The following is a 24366-nucleotide window of genomic DNA, read 5'->3' on the forward strand; positions in this document are numbered from 1 at the left end:
ATGTCAAAGAAAGCAGGCATTAGATGAAAAACCAAGCTTGCCTAGAACAAATCGTTTCTGGTTATACAATGTGTAGAAAACGTGGCAACATGAACACTGAACAGCCTGGGATCTTTCTGTAAGTCCCAGCCACACAACCATCTTCAGTATACATGGAAGTCCTAACAGGGGGCGGGGAAGATAGGTTGGAGGCATTAATTTAGGTTTTGGCGGTGCTAACAAGGCATAGGAAGAAAGTCTGTGAAACTGCCGTCGGCCAAGCAGGTGTGGGCAGCTCCCTGCCCAGGGCCACGTGCAGCTCTTTAAAGCTCCTCTTACTTTGAAGCACGCATAAAGAGAACAAACAGCACAGAAATAAAACTATTTTCAAATATGGATGAATAAATGAACAGTGGAAGTATTTATTTTATGTAATGTGAATAATCTACATCGTTGTGTTTTTTTAACAACATGTTTAACTTTTTTTTAAACATTTATTTATTTGACAGAGAGCACAAGTAGGCAGAGTGTCAGGCAGAGAGGGGGGGAAGCAGGCTCCCCACTGAGCAGGGAGCCTGAAGCGGGACTTAATCCCAGGACCCCCAAGATCATGAGATCATGACCAGAGCCAAATGCAGACGCTTGACCCACTAAGCCACCCAGGTGCCCTGGGAGTTACCACTTTTAACTGTAGAAATTTCCCAGTTCAAACTGGTGTTTTTAAGCAAAAATATAAAAATCCAGGTCCTCTTTTCCCCAAATCTTAGAAACAACTGTCGGATTGCCACCATAACAAACTGCAGGAACTTGGAAGCTTAACACAGATCTATTACCTTACCTTCTGGAAGTCAAAATTCCGGAATGCGTCTCACTGGGCCCAAATCAAAGCTGCAGTAGGGAAGGTCTAGAAGAATCTGTTTTCTTACGTTTTCAGGCTTCCAGAGGCCCCTCCGTATTTCCTGGCTGGCTGGTAACTTGTGTCCATCATTAAAACCAGCAAGAGTCGTCTAATCTTTTCTCCCAGGAAATGAGTCTGACCCTGATTCTCCTTCCTTTCGCTCTCACTTATAAAGAAGTTTAGGATTACACTGAGTTCACCTGGGTTATCCAGTTTAATTGCCTTGTCTTAAAGTCAGGTGATTAGCAACCTTATTCCCGCTGCAATCTTAATCCGACCCCCCCACCCTCTTGCCATAGAACCTATTCACAAATTCCAGGGATTAGGATGTAAACATCTTTAGGAGCCGAGATTCTGCTTTATCACGGTTAAACAGCAGATGACTTAACAAAAATTCTGTTTATGAAGAAGCGTTGGTGATGAGAGCAGTCATGGGAAATACCTCTCAAAGATTACAAGACTTGTTGAAACAAAGGCTTTGATATTTGGCAGACCAGAAAAGCAAGAAGAAACTAAAGATAAAGGAATCGTTCAGAGAGAGAGAAAGCCCATGTGACTGCCTTGTCCTAATGTGGGGTTTTTAACATGTTATAATCAGAGTCATGGTTTTCAGATTTAAGCATTAACAAAGGACTCGGAGACTTCTGTTTGTGTCTGCTTCTTTAGTCTCTCCTGTCTGGGTGTTCTCCACATGAATAAGTAATTAAACTCCCTTGCTTCCAGGTTTATTAAGTTTTAAAATTATTCTTCCACCAAAATATTTTTCCTAGCCTTTCAAGGAAGGAAGAGAAAATGAATCACCAAGGTCAATCTTTTCTGATCACTTCTGAAATCACAAAGTATCAGTGGCTGTTGTATTTTTTAGCCTGATTTTCTACCTGAAGAAACTGGACACTAGATTTTGTCAAAGAAGTTTTCTTCTTCTTCTTCTTCTTCTTTTTTAAGATTTTATTTATTTGACAGACAGAGATCACAAGTAGGCAGAGAGGCAGGCAGAGAGAGAGAGAGAGAGAGAGAGGAGGAAGCAGGCTCCTTGCAGAGCAGAGAGCCCCATGCGGAGCTCGATCCCAGGACCCTGGGATCATGACCTAAGCCGAAGGCAGAGGCTTAACCCACTGAGCCACCCAGGTGCCCCATGAAGGGGTTTTCTTTTTGAGTGCTGGCTGCAAACATTCATTTTTTCAGAGAGGGAGAGGGGGGATAGAGGGGCAGAGGGAGAGAGAGAATCTCAAGCAGACTCCACGCCCAGAGCAGAGCCTGATTCAGGACTTGATCTCATGACCCCAAGATCATGACCTGAGCTGGAATCAAGAGTCAGATTGAGCCACACAGGCACTCCATGCAAATAATTTGTGACATGACTCTTCTTATGGAGTTATTGGCTCCGTTTGAAATTAAAAAGAGCAGTAGGTGTAGAAACATATAGGTCATCACACTATCAAAGTCCTAGTTTCTCTTTTTGGTGTGACAGGAACATAAGACATGAAAGTTTGTTGTGAACGCAGAAGCAAAGATAAGTATGCCCCTTTGGTGCCCACAGAATAGTGGGACAAAGAAGGGAGAAACAGTATGGGTTTATGAAGAATGAAAGGAAGGAACGGCCAAAACAGAATTCCGAATGGAAACCTGGCTTCCAGTTTTATGATAATTAGGGATTATCTAGAAATGGTTTAGAATACTGGAGTAAGTGCATTCTGCTTATTCATTGGAGATCAATTCTAAGTCCAGAAAGAAGAAGCTAGAACAGAAACCAAAAGGAATTTTGACTTTAGAAGAAAGGTCACAAAGCCAAAGATAGAACAACATTTTGTATCTTCCCTAAATTCAGTTTCTTCTCAATGAAAATTTTAAATACCTTAGATAGAATTCAGTTCAACAAACAAGGGTGGCGTCCACTTTTCCGGGGTAGCCGTTATCCATCAAGGCATGAATGACAATCTGTGACCTCAAAGGATCTCACTGGGAGGGTAAGACATTAACCTCAAACGAATAATAGCATGAGATGCTATTTGAAGTTTTCTAACCTGGAAATTTTTAAACATCCACAAAAATAGAATGATACCTCCATGTATAGAATAGAAATCAACCATGTATTGAATAGAAATCCATCAAAAATAGAATCAACCTCCATGTACCCATCACTTGCTTCAACGATCATCAGTATCTGACCCAACTTGTTTCATTCATCGTCCTCCCCACACTGTTATCTGCTGGATTATTTTAGAACCAATCTTAACTATCACCGATGTGTGGCATTTAACCTAAATTACGTAGACAGAGCTAAAGGGGTTCAGAGACAAGGAGAGACGAGGCGAGGCCTCTTGAGAAAGTATGAGCTGACTTAGTCTTAACTGCTGAGTTAAGCTGGATGAGTCCAGCATGGGGATGGCACATTCCAAGGAGGAAGGAATAATATGAATAGAGAAAATATTTAAAAAAAAAAAAAAAAAAGGAAAGAAAGACTTCTGATGCCTGCTACAGTGTGGAGCTTCCTTGCAAGCATTCTGTGAAGTCAAAGAAAGCGGACACAGAGGGTCCTGTATTGCGTAATACATCATTTATACTAAATGTCCCAAAGAGGCACCTCCAGAGAGAGGGCAGACTGCTGGTTTCCAGGGGCTGCTGGCAGGAGAGAATGGGGGAAAACTGCTCAGTGGGTACGGGATTTGACTGGGGCATGATGAAAATGGCGGGGAACCAGACAGAGGCTGTGGTGGCACAACATCGTGAATGTATTAAATCCCTCTCAGTTGTTTACTCTAAAATGGTTGGTGAGGGCACCTGGGTGGCTCAGTGGGTTAAAGCCTCTGCCTTCAGCTCAGGTCATGGTCTCAGGGTCCTGGAATCAAGCCCCACATCGGGCTCTCTGCTCAGCAGGGAGCCTGCTTCCCTTCCTCTCTCTCTGCCTGCCTCTCTGCCTACCTGTGATCTGTCAAATAAATAAAATCTTAAAAATATTAAAAAAAAATAAAATGGTTGGTGGTATGTTATGTGAATTTCACCTTGATTTAAAAATTTTTAGTGATTAACTCCTCAGTGGCCTCTACCAGGTGTACCAGGGATAGATACAAAGAAGAAAAGGGAACCTGGCTTTCTGGCGCTTACAGTCCTGTCAGAGGCAGCAGCCCAGGGAGGAAGCTTAGGTAGGTGCCAAGAGGAGCAATTCTTTAGGGTGCCGTATGGCAAGGTCTGTTCTGTTCCACCTGGGTAGCGCAATTCCATACAAATATTATGTGAGCCACATATGTAATTTAAAATTTCCTACTAGATGCATTAAAAAAGTAAGGAGAAACTGTCAAAATTATTTTAATACTATGCACTATTTAACTCAATATACCTAAAACATCATTTCAGCATGTAATCAATATGTAGCATTATTTTTTTTTTAAACAGCTTTTATTTTTACTTATTTGACAGAGAGAAAGTACGAGCAGGGGGCAGGGGCAGAGGGAGAGGGAGAAGTAGACCCCAGGCGGCTGCGCAGGGAGCCCAACACAGAACTGGATCCCAGAACCCCGAAATCATAACCTGAGTAGAAGGCAGATGCCAAACTGACTGAGCCACCGGGCGTCCCAATGTATTACACTATTAACAAGATCTTTTACCTTCTTTTTTCCCTGCAGTCTTTGAAATCCAGTGTTCGCACTTAGAACACGCGTGTCACCGAGGCCAGCGCATTTGGAGCTCACTGGCCCCCGCGCCGGTGGCTGGTGTAAGGGACAGCACCGCCGAGGAGGGACAGGAGAAGCTTCTCCACGGGTGCGGCAGGGCCCAGGGCTTGTGCGGCTCCAGGCAGAGCAAGTTGCCGGGGGGCGACGGCCCCGAGGGGAGCAGTGCCCGGAGGAGTGGGCGGTCCACCGGCTGTGAGGGTGACGCGCAGCCACAGTGGTGGGTCCAGCCCGATTTTGATGGAAATTGAGTGTTGTAGTGAGTATATTTTAATGTACATGTGGTATTTTTTTTTTCCTGACTGATTTCTCAGGAGAGGAGGAGTTAAAGAAGAGTTCGAGCTGTCATTACAAATAATTGATATAATGACTATTCCCCGCCCCCAACACCCCGGCTATCCGACGCCCCGTCTCCAGCTTTCTTTTCAAAGTCGAAATAAATCTTGCAAACCCTGGTTGTAAAACTTGTTCATCTCAACTTAATCATCAGTGTCTTGCTCAAGATAATGTTTCAGTGTTAACCAAGAGCGGAATCTCTCAAGGCAAGGGATTTCAGGAGTGTAAGGTACCCATCAACTTTTTTAAACTTTAATTTCATTTCAAAATAATTGCAAACACACATGGGAGTTACAAGAAGAGTACAACTTCTCCATATACTCCTTACCCAGATTTACCAGTCTTAACATTGTGCCACATGTGTGTGCAAACTTACGTATACTTGTGTGTATAGGCATCTGCATACACATTTCTTCGTGTTTCTATTTTTTTGTGAAACAAATTGCAGATATTATGCTCCTTTACCCTTCTTCTCTTCGGCTGGTATTTCCTGAAGTCAAGGGCATCTGTTAACAATAAGTACAGTGCAATTACCAAAATCAGGAAATCTAACATGAACATAATATATACTATCTAATTCCTAGTTCATTTTCAAATCTTTCCTGTTATTCCAGTAACATCCTTTAGAGCAATTCCTCCCTCTCCCGCCCTCCCCCATTCCAGATCCAATCCAAGATCATGCCCTGTATTTAGTTGTCACATCTCTTTAGTCTCACTTAATCTGGAACATTCCCTCAGGCCTTTTTGTCTTTCACATCATTAATATTTGGGAAGACTATTGGCCAATTTTTTTATGGAGCACCCTTCCCTTTGGAGTTGTCCTATGTTTCCTCGTGCTTATGTTCAAGTTATGCATTTTGAGCAGGAATGCCACATAAGTGATAGCACTCCCTTTCCTGCGCATCTTACCTTCTGGTAACAGTTGATCACTTCTGAGTTCTTGAAATTGGAGAGGATATGGTTTATCCAGAAATACATCCAATCTCTTAGCACAGGGCAAGGCATGGGGCAGGTTCTGGAACATCGCTGATTGAGGTTTGGAGACCTTATGTCAGGAAGAGAGGCCAGTCCAACTGTCACATGAAATTTGTAATGAAATTAAAGTTTCATTCACCTTAAAAGCAGCAAGCTTATTCTGATTTTAACATATATGAGAAATCCTGAACATGTTTAGAATGTGATGTCACTGAAAATACAAAAATGTAAGGAGACATAGCTCACACACACAAGAACCCTCTCTTTCTTGTTAGAGCAGATCAGTTCTTTTTTTTTTTTTTTTTTAAGATTTTATTTATTTATTTGACAGAGAGATCACAAGCAGGCAGAGAGGCAGACAGAGAGGGAGGGGGAAGCAAGCTCCCCGCTGAGCAGAGAGCCCGATGTGGGGCTCGATCCCAGGACCCCGAGACCAGGACCTGACCCGAAGGCAGAGGCCCAACCCATTGAGCCACCCAGGCGCCCCGAGCAGATCAGTTTTTACAAGAGGCTATGTTGCAGAAGTTTCCCAGCTTGCCCTCTTTACCTTCAGCCTTTTCTTAATTCACTGGGTTTGGACGGTAACACCCTTGCGTGTCTACTTACCGTTCATTCATTCATGCATTCAGCCTGAGGGGGTGTAGTGTGTAGAGGGAGATGGAGAGAGAATCTTAAGGAGGCTCCATGCCTAGCACGGAGCCCACCAGGGGGCTCAATCTCAGGACCCTGAAATGATGACCAGAGCTGAAACCAAGAGTCGGACACCCAACTGACTGAGCCACCCAGGCGCCTACCCCTTTCTTTTATTAATCCTGTGAATTGTAAAGCTTTTCTAGCTTTGTTGCTAAATGGTGTATATTCATTCATCCTTTATAAAATGAAAGAGGGGGTTTTGCTCAATACCTCTAAATATGGAAATGCAAAAGTAACACAGCTCAGGGCAGACGGCCCAGCTGTACGAAGTAAAGCAGGATGGTATTCTAGAGCCTAAGACCTCTGAGCAGAATCCGATTCAAGGCCCAGCACGACCACAGTCTCACCCTCACTTCTTCTTGGATCCATGGACCCCCTGGAGCTTCACAGTCGCCAATGTTTTAAACATTTAAACATGTTTTGTTGTTCTTTTGACTAATTCCTCACTACCTTCTAACATTAAGAGACATCTACTAAGTCAGGACTAGGCACCGGACTGGTCAAGGCAGCTGCCTTGTGAAACAAAGTGTTTTATTTGCTGTGTTTAAGTGTGTAATTTCTCATCACACCCCATTCCCTCCAGGTTTCTGTGGGGTGGACTGTGTGGGTGGACCTCCTTACTCCTTACAGATCTAAGGCCAGTGGGGCTGTCGGCATAGGACAGGGAGAGGGTGTGGGGACAGACCCCGCCAAAGTCACAGACTGAACAGAAGCTGGGGGACAGTGATATGGAGTCAGCAGAGCAGCCAAATATTTTTAAGAGTATATAAAACCCATGAGATCAGAACTCTCTCTCCATGGAGTTGGCATTTCAGGGTTTCTATCTTTCTTTATTCTTTAAAGACCAATTCTGTTTTATATTTTTTGAAGATTTTATTTGACAAAGATTGGGACAGCACAAGCAAGAGGAGCGGCAGGCAGAAGGAGAGGGAGAAGCAGGCTCCCCGGCCATCAAGGAGCCCGATGCGGGCTGATCCCAGGCTTAATCGACTGAACCACCCAGGCGCCCCAGGGTTCCTAGCTTTAAAAGTTGTATTACTTTCCTTGTCAGTCCTTGTTGGACGGTGCCCTCACTTGCCCATCTGCAGAATGGAGCACAAACAGAACGTGTAGTTCAGGAGTCTGGAGAATCCCAGGAGCCCTCTGTCGGGGCATGCTCCCGGCACCCCAGGTCACAGGCTGGGCCCTAGCTCCTGCCTGTGTGTCCACGCTCAGGTCTTTCTTTAACGCACACCGCTGCGAACTTTGGCTACAAGTCAATACTTAACACTTGCACGTTGTGGTTCTGTTTGATGGCTGTTTCACCATTGCAGACGATGAATCCAGTGATCCTGATGAGCCAGCCGTTAAGAATATGAGACTTTTGAGTCCAGGAAGTCTGCAGGACACTATTGAACCCACGAGTATGAAGCGGCAGAAGGGTCCTGACTGGGGAACATTGCATTTGAAGAGAAAAGGCCAAGCAGAGGGGTGGTTGGGTTGTGCAGTCTGTTGGGCATCTGACTCTTGGTTTTGGCTTGGATTCTATCTCGGGGTTGTGAGAGCCAGCTTTGTGTCCACCGCCTACCCGCCCTGCTGGTATGCTCTCTCTCCCTCTCAAATAAATAAATCTCAAAAAAAGAAAAGAAAAGAGAAAAAAGAAAAAAGGAAAGAAAAAAAGACGTAAAGAAAAGAACAGAACAAGCAGAGCTTGTAAAAGCTACTCAGCTGACTTTGGCCCTTCTGCGGTTTGAAAACCATCTGAAACTATTTGGGAAAGTTATGCTATTTTAAAACAAGTTATAGTCTCAGGAAAGATTGGAATTAAGCTACTGCTTGGTTCTGCTCACAAGAAATCATTCACATTTCTGGGTTGCCTTGCCAAAGTAAAAAAAAAAATCAGCGTCCCCATGAGCCTTGGGGCAGACGCTATTTATTGCCTACCCTAAAGCCATTCTCTGATTCCTCCTTCCCTGAGGCTGTCTGAGTTCTGGGATTATCTCTAGTTCTCCAAGACCAGGGGGTCTAGCACTGTGATCGGCTTCTGCCTCAGACCATGAGGGGACGTCTGCTGGGGAGCCTCAGGAACTATTTTCTTCTCCCTAAGAGGGCATCCTAGGTTGAGTTCTTTGTTTACAGACACAGAAATTTGTATTTTGCCTATTGTTAAAGTGTCACAGAATATTCTTTTTTTCCTCAACCATTTAAAGATATAAAAACCTTTCTTAGCAGACTGTACTAAACTAGAAGACAGGCTGGATTTGGCCCATGGGCCGGAGATTACTGACCCCTGTGCTGTGCAAAGGGGGTGCCTACAAAAGAGAAATATTTTTGAGTTACAGGAAGGGAAAACTAAAAGTAGGGAAAAGACCGGCTTTAAAGGTTCGTTGTTCTTCCGGTTTTGTCCTGACACAAAAGAAAACCTCTGGGCAGTTGCGAAGGGCTAAGCGATAGGAAGAGGATGGAGTAGAAGAAATGTTCAAGGACTTTTATGTTCTTTTTTTTTTTTTTTTTAAAGATTTTATTTATTTATTTGACAGAGAGAAATCACAAGTAGTCAGAGAGGCAGGCATAGAGAGAGAGAGGGAAGCAGGCTCCCTGCTGAGCAGAGAGCCCGATGTGGGACTCGATCCCAGGACCCTGAGATCATGACCTGAGTCGAAGGCAGCGGCTTAACCCACTGAGCCACCCAGGCACCCTAGGACTTTTATGTTCTTAAGCTGTGGTTGAAGAAGGTCTCCCGAGGGCCCCTGCCACTGAGATATTTACCCACACCTTCTTTTACTAATCCCGTTCTTTCAGCTTTTGGATTTTGGTCTTTAATAGCGCTACAGTTCACTTCGCATGCAGTGTTAGGTGAGTCCTTTTTTTTTTTTTTTTTTTTTTTTAATCCGTGTAGTAGCAAGATTTCCCAAAACCATCTTTGGAGAAACCCCCTTTTCCCCCATATTGTTGTGGAGGATGGTTGGGGGCAACCTGGCTTTCTGTCCCCCGGGGAAGGGGAGCATCAAGTATCAGGGTACGCACCCCGCGTACCAGGCAGCTCCGAGGAGCCTTGAAATCCTCCTAGCCACAGGAATCTTAAGACTGTAGGGAAGAGGTACAGGCAACATGTCACGTAATGGAAGAACACGTGCATTCACCAGCGCACCTCCTTTACCAAACACCGGGAAACAAGAGTCACCTTAAACACAGAACAGTGGGTAGGAGAATATGGTACTGAGGGAAGTGACTAAGAGAATACAGAAATAACGAAATAAAGCAAGGGAACAGACATGTGGAGATTAACGCTAATTATATACCTCAAAAGGAGGGATAAAATTAACTATATTTATATAGGTTCATATTTTTTTAAAAAAGTAATGAGCATCTCGAGAAACCAGATCTGGTTCATGTTGTGACCTGGGGTTTCCTGATCATGCCTGCCTTCCAAGTGAAAGTTTGCTAATCTGTCAGGCCACAGCAAGGCAGCTTCTCCTAGGTGGAGTGGCGGGCCACTTGATGAATGAAAAAATGCCAGAGGTTTTTTGTGTGTGTGAAGCAAGGGTAAGCATTAGGAAGCAACAGTGTGAGGAAGGATTGGAGAAGTGCTATGGGAGGACATCCAGGCAGGACTGTGAGGCCAGAGAGAGAGACAGAGAGTGATCATTGATATCAGTGACAGTGCTGACTGCTTTTCATACACTAGGCCGAAATTGAAATATTTTACATCCTCATAGCAACCTGCCTGGGGTAGGTTTTTGTTTTTGTTTTGTTTTAGAGAGGGAAGGGGGAATGGGGTGGAGGGAGAGAGAGAAAGGGAGGGCATCTCCAGCAGACTCCCCGCTGAGCGCAGAGCCCACTGCAGGGCTAGATCTCAAACTTCTGAGATCACACACCTGAGCCGAAATCATGAGTCCGAGGTTTAACCCATGAGCCACCCAGGCACCCCTGGAGTAGGTACTTTAAGTGTTTTGATTTTTCAGAGGAGAAGACTAGGGCGCAGAGAGGTGAAGTAATTGGTCCAAGATCGCACAGCTATAAGTGTTGGAACTGGAATTTGAACCCTCTTCGTCTGATTCCAGAATCTGTCACCGAATCCTCTCCCTGCCCTGAGGGTTTCACTCTGTCACCTGCAGCACGTACGCTGTTGGTATTAGCAGATTAATTATAAAAGGCTTAATTTGTTGAAAAATATGGAGGCAGTCAATATTACAAGGGACAATATGCAGATGATTTTTTTTTTTTTGCTTTAACTCTTTCTTCAAAAAGACTTGTTCTGTGGCTTTATTTTTCAATAAATTAATATACCAAGTAAAAAAAATAGAGAGGGCCATGTTCTCTGCTGGTGTCACAAAGATACTGTGAAGGGTCCCTACCTGGGCCGGGATATTGAGAACGAGGATGGTGAGAGGAGTCCCTTTTGACGGAGTTACAAATTGGACAAGTTAACAGGTTAGCTGGAGCTTTTAATCTCGAATTGTACCATTTATAACTTAGTCCCTGGAAAATATGTGGCATGGCTTCATTAGTCTTGGAAATAAATGATTGCATTTTACACAAGCAAACAGATAAAAATACTGCCAGTGAGCAGAATAAAATGTAGAGAGAGAGAAAAAAAAACCGATTAGAATAATGCCAGGGAGTGGTATACAAGGGAAAGTTAAAGATTCTTGTGTTCAGGGCTCTCCAGCGTTAAATTGATCTTTCAGGCCAATGTTTTGGAGTGTGTTCAAACCCAGAAAAAAGAGCGACATTCTTCATTAGCTGGAGATAACAAGAGGCATTTTCAGTGGGATTTAATGTTGCGGAGAGACTGCAGCAAGCATGGAAATAATTGGGAGTCTGAACTCATTGAACTGATTTGTGCTGTTTACTGGTGTTCAAAAATAAAAAGACCCCATTGATTCAAGTTCTCTGCCTCTGAATCCTTTCATCAAGTGTGCAAGGAATTGGCATGACGCTCAAGGCCAAAAAGAGTGACACCATGAGAAAGAGACGCGTAAAGGAAGTGGACTTTTCTGGCAGGAACACCTCCGAGCCTGTGAAAGGGAACAGTGAGCGTCTGTGGGGCCAGGCCAGGGGCCACAGCTGTCAGATGGGGCCTGAGTGGAACACGTGGCTTCTGCCGAAGGAATGGGGTTTCTGAGAAAAATGAAGGCCCCGGCCGAGGTGGCGGAGGAGAGCTCAGAATGGTGAAAAAGACAGCTGGGGTTGGCACCAGGAGAGGACCCCGGCCTCCTGAAAGGCGGCCCTACTGCAAATAAGGGCCATTGTTCCGGGACACTTCAGCCCCAGGGCCTCGAGCAGACCTGCTGCGGAGGTGCCTGTCCCTCCGGGTCAGCTCTCACCAGACTCCGAGACATGCAGGGCTGCAGTTTAAAACTTAATCACACTTTTAAGAGGAGAGAAAGATGAGAATATTATTTATTTATTTGAGAGAGAGAGAGAAAGCTCGAGTGAGAGGCAGAATTAGAAAGAGAGAAGGAGACTCCCCACTGAACAGGGAGCCTGATGCGGGACTCGATCCCAGGACCCTGAGATCATGACCTGAGCCGAAGGCAGACCCTTAACCAACAGAGCCACCGAGGCGCCCCTGAAAATATTTAATAGGTACATCCTTCAGAAAGACGGCAGGACAAAGTGGGACAGCTTCGTAAGTGAGACAAACTGAAGCAACAATCAGGAAACAACCTGAAGAAGGAGGAGGTGGGGGTGGGGGCTGGGGGGTGGGGGGAAGGGAAGGGAGATTTAAGCCTGACCTCTTTCTAAGCACACGTGTCTACAGGAAATATGCTCACATTCTATTATGGGAAATTTCAGACTCCAGTGTCTTCTTCCAAGCTCGTGTGGTCATAGCAGAACTTAGTCCCTGCAGTTACAGGACGGAGGTTCTCGGGCTTGCTGGCCCGCTGCCGTCCCGGTTCTCTGCCGCTCTTGGTAGCACAGCTCCTGGAAAGCGCGTCCAAATTCAGTGCATCCACCACCTCTCCTCCCATTCTGAAACCACCCACAACCTCCTCCTTCCTTCTGAAACCATTTCGTTCAGGGTTTTTACCCCACCATTGTGTTGGAACAGCTCTTATCGAGGTCACCATGACCTCCGTATTGTCAAATCCAATGGTCCATTCGGAGTTTTCCTCTTATTTTACCTAACGGCATCATCAAACACAACCGATCCCCTTCCTCCTCGATGTACCATCTTCTCTTGGACTCTAGGACCCCACCCCCTCCTGTCCTGTCCCTCCTTCACAATCCTTTTTGCCGGTTCCTTCCCAACTCCTTGACCCCTAGCTGTCACAGAGCTTCAATCCTCTGCTTGTGTGTATGTACCCTTGGTTGAGCCCATCTACTCCCATGGCTTTTTTTTTTTTTTTAAGATTTTTATTTATTTATTTGACAGAGAGAGAAAGAGAGAGAGAGAGCATAAGCAGGGAGGAGCAGCAGAGAGAGAGGGAGAAGGAGACTTCTCACTGAGCAGGGAGCCTGATGCGGGACTTGATCCTAGGGCCCTGAGATCAGGACCTGAGTCTAAGGCAGCCACTTAACCGACTGAGGCACCCAGGTGCCCCCACTCCCATGGCTTTAAAGGCCTGGTGCATGTTGATGACTCCAAATGATTTCCAGCCTGGTCCTTTGTGCTAAACTTCAGACACATAAATAACAATAACTGAATAATAGTAATAGTAATAATAATAATAATAAAAATAGCAACAACAAAAAAACTAATAAGATAAACAGTGTATTGTGTATTTATATTTGCTATATTATTCATTAAAATGATAATTAGGAATTAAAATAATAATTCTTATATAGCAAAAGCAAACATATATACAGTGCTTATTTTGTGATAGGTACTTTTTTTTTTTTAAAGATTATATTTATTTATTTGACAGAGAGAAATTACAAGTACACTGAGAGGCAGGCAGAGAGAGAGAGAAGGAAGCAGGCTCCCTGCTGAGCAGAGAGCCCGATGCGGGACTCGATCCCAGGACCCTGAGATCATGACCTGAGCCGAAGGCAGCGGCTTAACCCACTGGGCCACCCAGGCACCCATAGGTACTGTTTTAAACATTTTATAAATATTAACTCATTTACTGTGCCCTCCTCATTTTCTCCAGGTTTTCACAAGGATGTCCATCCTGCCCAGGGCGGACTTCATAGGTGTGTAACTTGGGCAGTCCTACAGGCTCTGCTCAACCTGTAGTTGCTTTACTGTTCTGCTGTCACCATCTTGAAAGTCTTAATTTTTAAACAAGGGGTCTTGTGTTTTCGTTTTCCATTCGGCCCACACACGATGTAGCCAGTCCTCATCCTGCCCCCAGCCAGGGAGCACACAGCACTGTGGTCTGGAAGAGCCACATCCTAAGCTGGTTCAGGGAGGTCTTCACTGAACCTGTTGATGCTGAAAGGTTTGCAGAACTGGCTCAGAGGTCGTGGCTCTGCAGGTGCTATCTGACTGCCGCACCAGGCCCTCCAAAACCCACGCAGGGATTAAGCTAACCAGCTGAGATGTGTTCCCAAAGAGCGTAGTTTTGGTTCCCTGTAGCACTGGTTTCCAACGCTCGCTTTGGCCTGAGGCCCCCTCTGATTATGGATGTGGTACAAAACAGCCCTGTGAGGCCACTCCGGGGCATCCCAGACAAATTATTGAGGACCCCATTGGCCGCATCACACGTACACCAAAAACCTCTTTTTGGTCTCAGCACATGGGATGGTTAGCCTTCTCCTGAGCAGTGGTTTGTGCTCTATTTTTAGAAAAAATGGTAGGGTCTCCATGGACCAGTTATGTCGCTGTTCCCTTCGCTGTCCTGCTGCGAGGAAGCTGAGCCACCCACCCGGCTACCACCGCTCTACATTGTAATGACGGTCCTCATTCTTGGCTCTACTTTATCTTTCCCGCCCCCGCGTTCCTTTGGGCCCATTTTCCTCATCTATAGAGGTTTTATCTTACTGTATGTATTTTTATAAGTCATTTCATACCCTTTCTAGAAAAAAGTTACAACTCAATAAATTAAATGACAACTGTTGAAATAAATCAAATCCTGTAAGATCAAGTGCCCTCTTCTCATAAAATTTCTTGAAGCTAAAAAGATTTTTCTGGACCTGCTCACTTAAGCAGTATCATTCACAAGAACATTCTGGCACAACAGTGACCTGGGTAGTCCCATGGAGTCATGGGATTTGCTGTGTGCAGGCCCGAGCTTGGTGCGGAAAGGCTGCCAGACCAACAAGCCCGTGACACTGAGTCAGCTGTTCGGGGCCCCCGGGGAGAAAATCACTACCACCCTCTTCCTCTTTCTCAAAAGTAAAACAAATCCAAATCAGCTCACTGGCCACTGACCAGATAAATGCCTAATGGCCTTCTTTGAGCCCCAGACACATTTAGTGCAGCAGGTGGGTTCTGCCTTGCCGCACCAGCCATGCAGGAAGGCGGTGCACAGAAAGCCAGCCACCGGGCTAACTGACCTGGCCTCTGGGAGCTTATTCTCACTATCGATGGAGGAAGGACAGGTGAGGGTCAGGCATCACATTAGTGAGCTCTGATGAAACACCATGATGTTTTAGGCAGCATGAGGCAGAGCAGGGTCCTCAGCTTCATTCCTGTATCACTTTCGTGGATTTTCTCATATCTGTGTACTTTATTTAAAAATATATATTTGGGGCACCTGGGTGGCTCAGTGGGTTAAAGCCTCTGCCTTCGGCTTGGGTCGTGATCTCAGGGTCCTGGAATCGAGCCCCGTGTAGGGCTCTCTGCTCAGCAGGGAGCCTGCTTCCCTTCCTCTCTCTCTGCCTGCCTCTCTGCCTACTTGTGATCTCTGTCAAATAAACAAATAAAATCTTTAAAATATATATTATATATATATAATATATATTTTAATTTACTTTTTTGAGAGAGAGCACGCACAAGCAGGGGGAGTGGCAGGAGAAGCAAGCTCTCCGCTGAGCAGGGACCCAACACTGGGCTTGATCCCATGACCTGAGCTGCAGGCAGACATTTAACCAACTGAGCCACCCAGGTGTCCTATATATGTGTACTTTTATTACAGTTTTTACTTGATATTTATCTTTGAATCTATGTCAATACTTTAATCTCCTCCTAAGTGATAGTACTCCAAATGTCGGATTTTGATATTCTAGTTCTGTTTTTTCTCTCTATAGAAAGACAATCTACTGTTACCTATTATAAAATAAATATAGGGTGCCTGGGTGGTTCAGTGGGTTAAAGCCCCTGCCTTCAGCCCAGGTCATGATCTCAGGGTCCTAGGATCGAGCCTCGAATTGGGCTCTCTGCTCAGCAGGGAGCCTGCTTCCCGCCCCCCCCCCCCCGCCTCTCTGCCGACTTGTGATCACTGCCAAATAAATAGATAAAATAAAATATTATAAAAAATAAATATTGAAAACTTGTTGAAATAAAACGGATGTGTTCATTTACCTTCTAAAGTCATCTCATGTACCCCCAGTGGTAGGCATGGCCCACCAGGGACACTCTGAAGGAGAAACTAAATCCAGGTCTCATAGGGCTGCCCAGAACAGCGTTGGCTTCGGTGGGATCTGGGGGGAGCAGAGAACCTGTACTTTAAGTGCCATATATACTTACAGAAATTATTATAGACTTAAAAAAATTGGGCTTTGGGAAACCAAAATAATCACAAGTTAGGATCCATAACTTGTACACCTTCCCTGCCTCTGTTTCGAGGCTTCTTTGGATAAAATTGTATTTAAGATAAATGTGTTTATTAATGCCAATAGTGCATGCAGCATTTGTGGATCCCTTTAGAAACAATGCTGGCAGTTACAGCAAGTTCTTTCTATATTTTAGAAGTAGTACTTGTTCAAGCCCCAGTAAAGGAAAGTTTTGTTATGAAGTATCAGCAAATGTGGCCAGCAGGAAGACTGTATTCCAGGGTGGGCTGGGGCTTCCTCTGGGAGGCCCCGGGGAGCTGAGCACGCTAGAAGAGGGGTGAAAATCCCATCAAAGAGAGGCTGGAGAGAGAATATTTTAGGGCTGCATTTTCACTCCATGGTGGGCATGGGGGAGAGGGAGGAGGAAGAGGACCTCTATTGTAAGGGTTGGCAAATGGGGCCGGTGGTGTTTTGTCATGGCAGAGGTGAGGATGTGAAAGCAAAAGAGAAAAAAGTTGGAAAAATAAATTTCCTGCAAGGTCAAGTAAGAGAAATTTTATCAGCAACAAAACAAGGATGGGAAGTGTAATTGGGTATTAACTGGAGACCTGGTCAATGGCAGAGTTGGGAGCTAGAACTTCAAAACTGAGGCTAGCTGGCCAGGAGAGCTTTGGGATTATTATTATTATTATTTTTTAAATTGGATCTCAGAAGCAGAAAGGACACACGACGTACTTCTGAGAGAAGCTACGTTCGTTTAGCCAGAAGTGCTGATTCATGGCTTCAGGGTGGTGGGTTGGCATTGTGGGACACACAGGCCATTCCCCACAAAGCCCAAGGACCAAGACAGAGGCTGAGAAGTCAGGCATTGGTCTGGGAGCAAGGTCACCTCTTTGGTGTTGGAGGTTGGAGGGTCATGGTAGTGGCTCTTCCTATGGTTTGGGTCATAGCAGCAAAAGTAAAGAAATTGGAAATTTCAAGATTTTTGCCAATTCTTTTGAAGTGTTATGGTGGGAGCAGAGGCAGAGCAGATTAGGAGAAAGTTCCCCCATCACCTCTACCAAGTTGATTCAGAGAGATTAGAAGGTAAGTGGTGCTTTCACAGAAATTTGAAGCACTTTTTTCCTTCTAATTTTAGGGAAAGCTTCATAGAGCCCTTCTATTGACAGCTGGATTACATTTGGAGATCTGAAGACAATGAAGAAAATATCTAGACATTGCAGCCTCCAAGGTCCCCTCTCCCTTCCTCTTCCTTAGAGTGGTCACAGGAATATACATTGTGACATGGTGGTGGTGTGATGGAAAGTTCCTTAAAAGCATGAAAAGCACAAATCAGCAGTCATGTGCTTGAAGAGGTTGATAAAGAAAGAACTGTGTGATTTGAGTGTGTATGTTTGTGGGCAAGGTCCTAGAATGTGCATTTTGTGCAAGCCTGTGTTAGGAAATTGCTAGAAAACTCCAAATGTCCTTCAGAAAAGGAGAGGTGAAATAAATTATGACACATTCATGCAATGGAATATTACACCACTGTTAAAAAGGAGGGGTTAGATCTTTGTTTCAGAGTTTGGTCAGATCATCAGAAGAGACTCTGCGTATTCAGTGACTGACCCAGGGTAGGCACATACCTTTGATCAGAGCCAGGGAGAGGCAGTGAGGATTTTGTTGAGAATCCTGGGAAAGTGCCCCTTTTTCTTCACTAACTCTCTAAGAGACATAGAGTCTGGAGCTGCTGCAGGAATGTGGTCCGTGGAAAAAGGGAGCCCAGATGCCTAACTGGTACCGAGAACTTAGCAAGGACAGTTTCAGTGGAATAAGGGGTGAGACAAATTGAAAAGGGTTGAACAGTGAGGTGAGAATGGGTCAAGGAGGAGAGTGGTCCAGTGAAACAAGATTTGGAGAAGTGTGGCCTTTACAGGAAACAGAGAACTTGGGTGGTGGTTTTGAAGACAAGGTCAAGAGCATTTTGCAATGGTTCTTCCCCAGCAGACAGGTGCTATAACACGTGTGATGTTTATGGGGGAGTCCGCAAAGGGGAAGAACAGGTGACTTAGGAGGAGAGTAGACAATTGGTGGTGTCCCATAGCATGTGTGAAGGGCAGGCTTTGGAGTACAAAAGAGAAGGACCACTGTCTTGTCTGAGGCTTCTAATTTCTCAGGGAAGGATGAAGAGGGTCATTTTTTGGGAGAGAAAAGACAGGTTTGATGGTGTAGAAAAGGTATAGAAAAACCAGGGGGCAGCTGGCTGGCTCAGTCAGTGGACCATGAGACTTGATTTCAGAGTGGCAAAGGGAGCCCCATGTTGAGTGTAGAGAGGAAGGAAGGAAGGAAGAAATGGAGGGAGGGAGGGAGGAGGAAACAAAGAAACAAAGAGAGAGGAGAGAAAGAAAGGGAGAAAAGCTTAGGTGGGAACAGTGGCTGAGCCCCCTGGAGGAACTTTGTGGCTTTCTGGGCAGTGTTACTGAGCTGTTTAAGGTCATGACTTCGCTTTCCATAGCAGCTCCACAGCTCTGCGGGTGTGCTCGTCATGGCAGACAGCCTCCCAGGTCTCAGGCTGGCAGGAAAGTGCCTGGAGGAAGGGATATGGAGGAGTTGCAGTTATGTACCTTCAAGAGTGGTTGGACTGATGTGCTGTGGACTCTAAGCTAGAAGAAGAAACAGATGAGGCCAGGAGGCGCCACAGTCACTTGGGGATAGACCCCCCATCCCCCATAGTTTCATTTTCCTTTCCCATTTGTCCATTTCCATCTCAAATTTGGCTTGTTAGAAGCTGCTTGGCTGGTGAGAAAGCTGGAGTTATTTCTTAGAACCACCTCTCTCTACTTCTGCCCCCATGGGTGAGCTGCTGTAGGTAGTAATTTCCATTAATAATTTTTTTTCTATGTATTTTGATGAGATACATCTCTCTGGTCAATGACAGACTTGTACATTCAGCCATCAAACATCAGGGAAGCCTATCTAAAGGACAGATGACATCTTCAGAGCACTTGGAAATCCAGTCTCTCTGGGTCTTTCTAATTTTGATGGGAAAAAACCAACAAGATCTGCAGCGTTGTCCATGCAGTAGTGGTCCAGGAGGCTCCCTGGAAGGGATTGATGGGAACATTGCTGATCTAGACCCCAGTCCTAATTGCTCTTATTGCTGTATATATTCATGACAATAAATTCACTACCTTTGAAATGTAAGTAGGCTATGTCTTCTGCTTCAGGACTACATGGTGGGGAGGATGGAAGGACAGGAGGGGGTTAATCAGTAAGACATTTCAACGATCAATCTAATGAAGTCTATTAAAATAAAAACTATTTAAAAATAAATTAAAACTATCCATATTTTCAACTCAGCATTTCCACTTTAAAAAAACATTTGCACAATGGTGAAAAGATGTATGTTCTAGTATGTTCTATTGAAGCATTGTTCGCTATGACTAGAGGCATAGTTAAATAAAGTAAGCAATGGACATAGAATGGAATCCTCCCTTTAAAAACAGTGAGGGGCGTCTGGGTGGCTCAGTGGGTTAAAGCCTCTGCCTTCGGCTCAGGTCATGATCTCAGGGTCCTGGGATTGAGCCCCATGTAGGGTTCTCTGCTTAGCGGGGAGCCGGCTCCCCCCCCCACCTCTCTCTGCCTGCCTTTCTGCCTACTTGTGACATCTGTCAAATAAATAAATAAAATCTTTTTTTTTTTGTTTTTAAAGTAGAAACAGTGAGGTAAACCTATACATGCTGATTTGGAAGATTCTTCAAAACATTTTGTTAGGTGACAAGATGAAACATAGTATGATAACACTGGTAATAACTATTAGAATGTGTATAAAGATGAAAATGAGAGAATCATGCACAATAATGTTAAAGACAATGCCATTGGGAGGGTGGAAAATAATTTGCTCTTTATGAGTTTCTATGTAGCTTAAATTCTCTGTCATGACCAAGCATTATTTTTGCTCACTAATGGAATTACTAAGCATAATTTCCCTGCTAAGGATGTTACATTCATTACTGATCCACACAGTCACTAGGTGGGGGATAGTGCCTGTTCTGCAGATAAAAGGATTGGAAAAGTTAACCTGCCCAAGTTCTCCCAGTAAGTAAAGATTCTTTATCGAAAGAGACAAAGCAGCTTTTCAAACTCTATATAATGAAGTTAATGTAACCTTCCTGGACTCAGCTCATTTCTGTTTAGAAGCTCACTTCTCACTGCTTTGATTATTTCTTCTTCCCATTGTGATTTCACTTCTGTCTCAAAACTATTAAAATTCTTTTCCTCTGGGAAATTATCACAGGCTGAGGCTGGCTTTTCATGATTCCCTGAACTGTACTCCAGCATTGCAATGTCCTCATTGCAGTGACTTTTTATACATGTTACCATCTGAATTTGCATAGATGACTTGATTCTTGTTCATCTTCATCGTGATGATGACCTTCTTGAGAGACTTGACACTTTGTTTGGAACTTTCCATAATCCTTCAGGGTCGTTTCCAAACCTGCTCAGTAGGCCTAGGACTGAATCTATGGTAGTGTAACATTTGCACTTGGTGGGTCCTTAATGTCAGAAAGCAACAATTCCAATAAATCAGGCAATCTTTTTCTTATACAAGACTATGTTTCCTCTACTGAATTCTGTGAATGTTCCTGAGTTGGGTAGCTTCTGGGTTAATAAATAATTCCAGTAATGTCTTCTCTTGACCTTTTTTCTCCTGATGGAAAGGAAATGTGAGTCATGCAGTCACTAGAAGGTTTTCCAAGTGTAGGGACACCTGGGTGGCTCAGTTGGTTGAGCATCTGCTTTGGCTCAGGTCATGATATCAGGGTCCTGGGACTGAGTTCTGCATTGGGCTCCCTGCTCAGTGGGAGAGTCTGCTTCTCCCTCTGCCTGTTGCTCCCCACTGTGTGTGCTCTTTTTCTCTGATAAAAATAAATAAATAAATAAATAAATAAATAAATAAATAAATAAAATCTTAAAAAAAAAAAAGTTTCCCAAGTGGAAAAATCTTGACAAGTACTATGTCAAAGGAAATATTAATGGCAGAGAATCCTCTATGCCTCTGCTTCACTGCGGACAGGATTGAATACTGTTTATATTATAAATGACAAGGAAACAAGACGAGACTTCCTGCTGCCTGATGGCATGAGGTTGAGAAAAGACCATCAAAACCTGGTTAACATAGGGAGTCTAGATTATCTTCCTTGTCTGGTTTAAGTAGAGAGACAAACTAGTGAATCAGGTATAATTTTCATTTTGCTCCACAAATACTTGACTGTAAACCCTTAACATTTCAACAGCATGGTAGCAAAAATTACATTGTCCATATCCACAGTCTGTTCCCTGGTTTTCTTCTCTGGGCTTCAGTATTTGAAGGCAAGCTTCACCAGAGTGGCATATTTAATCCAAAAGACTTGGATACAATTTGACAAACTAGTTGATTCATAGCATCACTTAAGAAATCTAAAAGCTACTTGATAATACACAATTTAGGGTGGGAAAGAAGGCATTTCTTTTTTTTCTAAATGAAATCTTTACAAATGTTTAAACTTATTTCAAGTCTATGGAAAAGTGTAGAAAATAACATCCTGGATAACTATGTACTCATCATCCACTCTATTAAATGTTTCCACTGTTGTATTAAGTTCAGATTAAATGTCACAGAGATAAAGTGCCCTGCATATGCATCCAAAATCTCATTACTTTTATTCCTTCCCTAAGCAAACTCTATTCTGAATTTGGTGTTTGTCATTCTCATGTTGTCATTTCCTTACTATGTTTATATATTCAAAAATAATATATAATATTATTTTGCATTTTGTACTTTAAATGGTATACCATAGATATCAGTTTGCACCTGTACTTTTTTAGTTGTTTATACATGTAACTCAAATTATTGTATAGATATGTCCTCTTTTACCAAACACCTGTTATCCTGCAGATGGACTTGTTGTTTTCAATGTCTTCCTACCACAGACAATACTCTGTATTGATTTGCTCAAGTTTTTTCCCACATACTATTGTTTCTCTTATATTCAGGTGCATTCAATCATCTGGCAAATCTTGTTAGCAGGCAAACTCTGATTCAGTAGGTTTGAGAAGGGGCCTGAGATTCTGCATTTGCGTTAAGTTTCCAGGTGGTATCCATGCTGCTGGTCCTAGGACCAAACTTAGAGGAGCAATGGTCTTATGGGGGAGTGGAACTACTAGGTTGTAAGAGATGTGTATCTTCAACATTTCTAGATATTGCAAATTGCTCTCTCAAGTGCTTGCACCAATCCACACTCGTGTTAACAGCTCACAGTGTCTCCACGATATCGTATCTTTTTCAACACCTGTTTTCATCAGACTTTGATTTCTGCCAATTTGGTGGGCGTGAAGTGGTATCTTGTTGTATTGTCTTTCATGAATATTTTTGAAGTTGGACCATTTGAGTTTCTTTTTCTGTAATAATTCTCAACATAAACTAATATTTGGAACAAAGAAGATGTCTTCATTAATCTGTTTCATATTTTAAACATCCTTCTTACAAGATTCCTTCACTTTTTTCTTAAGAGACTCTTTTTTTTAAAAAAAAGATTTTATTTATTTGATAGACATAGATCACAAGTAGGCAGAGAGGCAGGCAGAGAGAGGGAAGCAGGCTCCCTGCTGAGCAGAGAGCCCAATGCGGGGCTCGATCCCAGGACCCTGGGACCATGACCTGAGCCGAAAGGTCGCTTTTACCCACTGAGCCACCCAGGTGCCCCAAGGCATGCACTTCTAAGTCCTGCATTTGAATTCCAATTTAACCAGTGACTAGTTGGGTGACCTTGGATAGGTCATTTTCTCACTTAGAAAATGAGGATCATGATAATAGCACCTAGATCATATGGTTGTGAGGATTAAATTAGCTAACAGATGTCAAGTACTTAAGACATAGAAACATTGCAAAAGATCATAAAAACTAGAGCTATCAGAGGTGACATTAGCAAGATGGTAGAATAGGAAGCCCTCCACCCTCCTTCCCCCTTGGAGACACAGATTTAACCGCAATGCGTGGACCAATCTGGAGTCCAGTCAAGAGGTTCCTGCATTCCAGGTGAGTGCAAAGTCAACCACCTTAAAGCCTGGTAGTAAAGTTCATAGTGATTTCTCTTGCCAGAGCTCTCCCTCTGACCCAGTGAGTGCTACCGGGAGGAAACACTTAACTCCCATCTTCTCCCTGTGGATGAAATGTATGCCCAACACTCTTTTAGGTGGATTGTTGAAGGGACTGGTTTACATCTTGTCTGACAACCAGGAGTCTGGTTGGGAGCTTGGCCTGCAAGATCAAAGTGATCAACATGAACAAGAGTCTGCAGTACCATGGATAGGCACTAGGTGGCTCTCCATTGCCACGGCATACTACAGCACCAGTGAGGTCACTGCACACAGGCAGGTATTGATGGGGAGTACTGAGTAGAAACAGGCAAACTCTTCAGTCAGGTTACACACAAGCCCCAAAAGGACACACTCCCCAGAAAAGGCTTGTGAAATCTCCAGAATCTCTAGCAGCACTGAATTGAGAATGTCATTCCAGTACAAAACCAGACTATAATGTTGGGGAGGGATGGCTGATTTCAAATGCCCAAATCCCAACAGCAGATAACAAGACATACAAAGAAAGAGGGAAATGTGGCCCCTTTAAAAGAAAAATTAGGGGCGCCTCGGTGGCTCAGTGGGTTAAAGCCTCTGCCTTCGGCTCAGGTCATGATCTCGGGGTCCTGGGATCAAGCCCCGAATCTGGCTCTCTGTTCAGCAGGGAGCCTGCTTCCCTTCCTCTACCTCTGCCTGCCTCTCTGTCTACTTGTGATCTCTGTCAAATAAATAAACGAAATCTTTAAAAAAAAGAAAAAAAGAAAAATTAAATTTCCTGAAACTGACCCTAAATAAATGGAGACTTATGAGCTACCAAAGAATTTGAAATAGCCATCATATATGCTCAATGAGGGGCATGTGGGTGGCTCAGTTGGTTGGGCCTCTGCCTTTGGCTCAGGTCATGATCTCAGGGTCCTGGGATTGAACCCCATATTGGGCTCTCTGCTCAGCAGGGAGCCTGCTTCACCCCCACCCCCCGCTTGCCTCTCTGCCTACTTGTGATCTCTCTCTCTGTCAAATAAATAAATAAAATCTTTTTAAAAATTTTTAAAAATGCCCAACAAATGAAAAAAAGCATAGATAGACAACCAACAAAATCAGGAAAATAATACATGAGCAAAATGAGAGTATCAATGA

General features: G+C 44.0%; 1 protein-coding gene across 5 annotated transcripts in view; it reads right to left on the reverse strand.

Annotated features, from left to right (window-relative positions):
* Positions 1 to 5234: 5234 nt before the first annotated feature.
* The window catches only part of NUP42 (nucleoporin 42), a 51115-nt gene continuing 31983 nt past the window's right edge, over positions 5235 to 24366 (reverse strand). The window contains exons 7-9 of one of the 5 annotated variants that reach the window (XM_032305167.1): positions 19305 to 19343; positions 5791 to 5954; positions 5235 to 5371 (exon numbers count right to left, since the gene is read on the reverse strand). In XM_032305167.1, coding sequence (XP_032161058.1) covers positions 5333 to 5371; positions 5791 to 5954; positions 19305 to 19343 — 242 coding nt within the window. In that variant the 3' untranslated portion in view covers positions 5235 to 5332. Of the gene's footprint in view, positions 5372 to 5790; positions 5955 to 12246; positions 12460 to 13133; positions 13154 to 15943; positions 16063 to 18622; positions 18701 to 19304; positions 19344 to 24366 lie in introns of those variants that run through there. The other 4 variants (XM_032305171.1, XM_032305173.1, XM_032305168.1 and 1 more) reach the window with 4 other exon arrangements.

The sequence above is a fragment of the Mustela erminea genome, chromosome 11, assembly GCF_009829155.1.
Source record: "Mustela erminea isolate mMusErm1 chromosome 11, mMusErm1.Pri, whole genome shotgun sequence".
In the NCBI taxonomy this organism is placed as follows: Eukaryota; Metazoa; Chordata; class Mammalia; order Carnivora; family Mustelidae; genus Mustela; species Mustela erminea.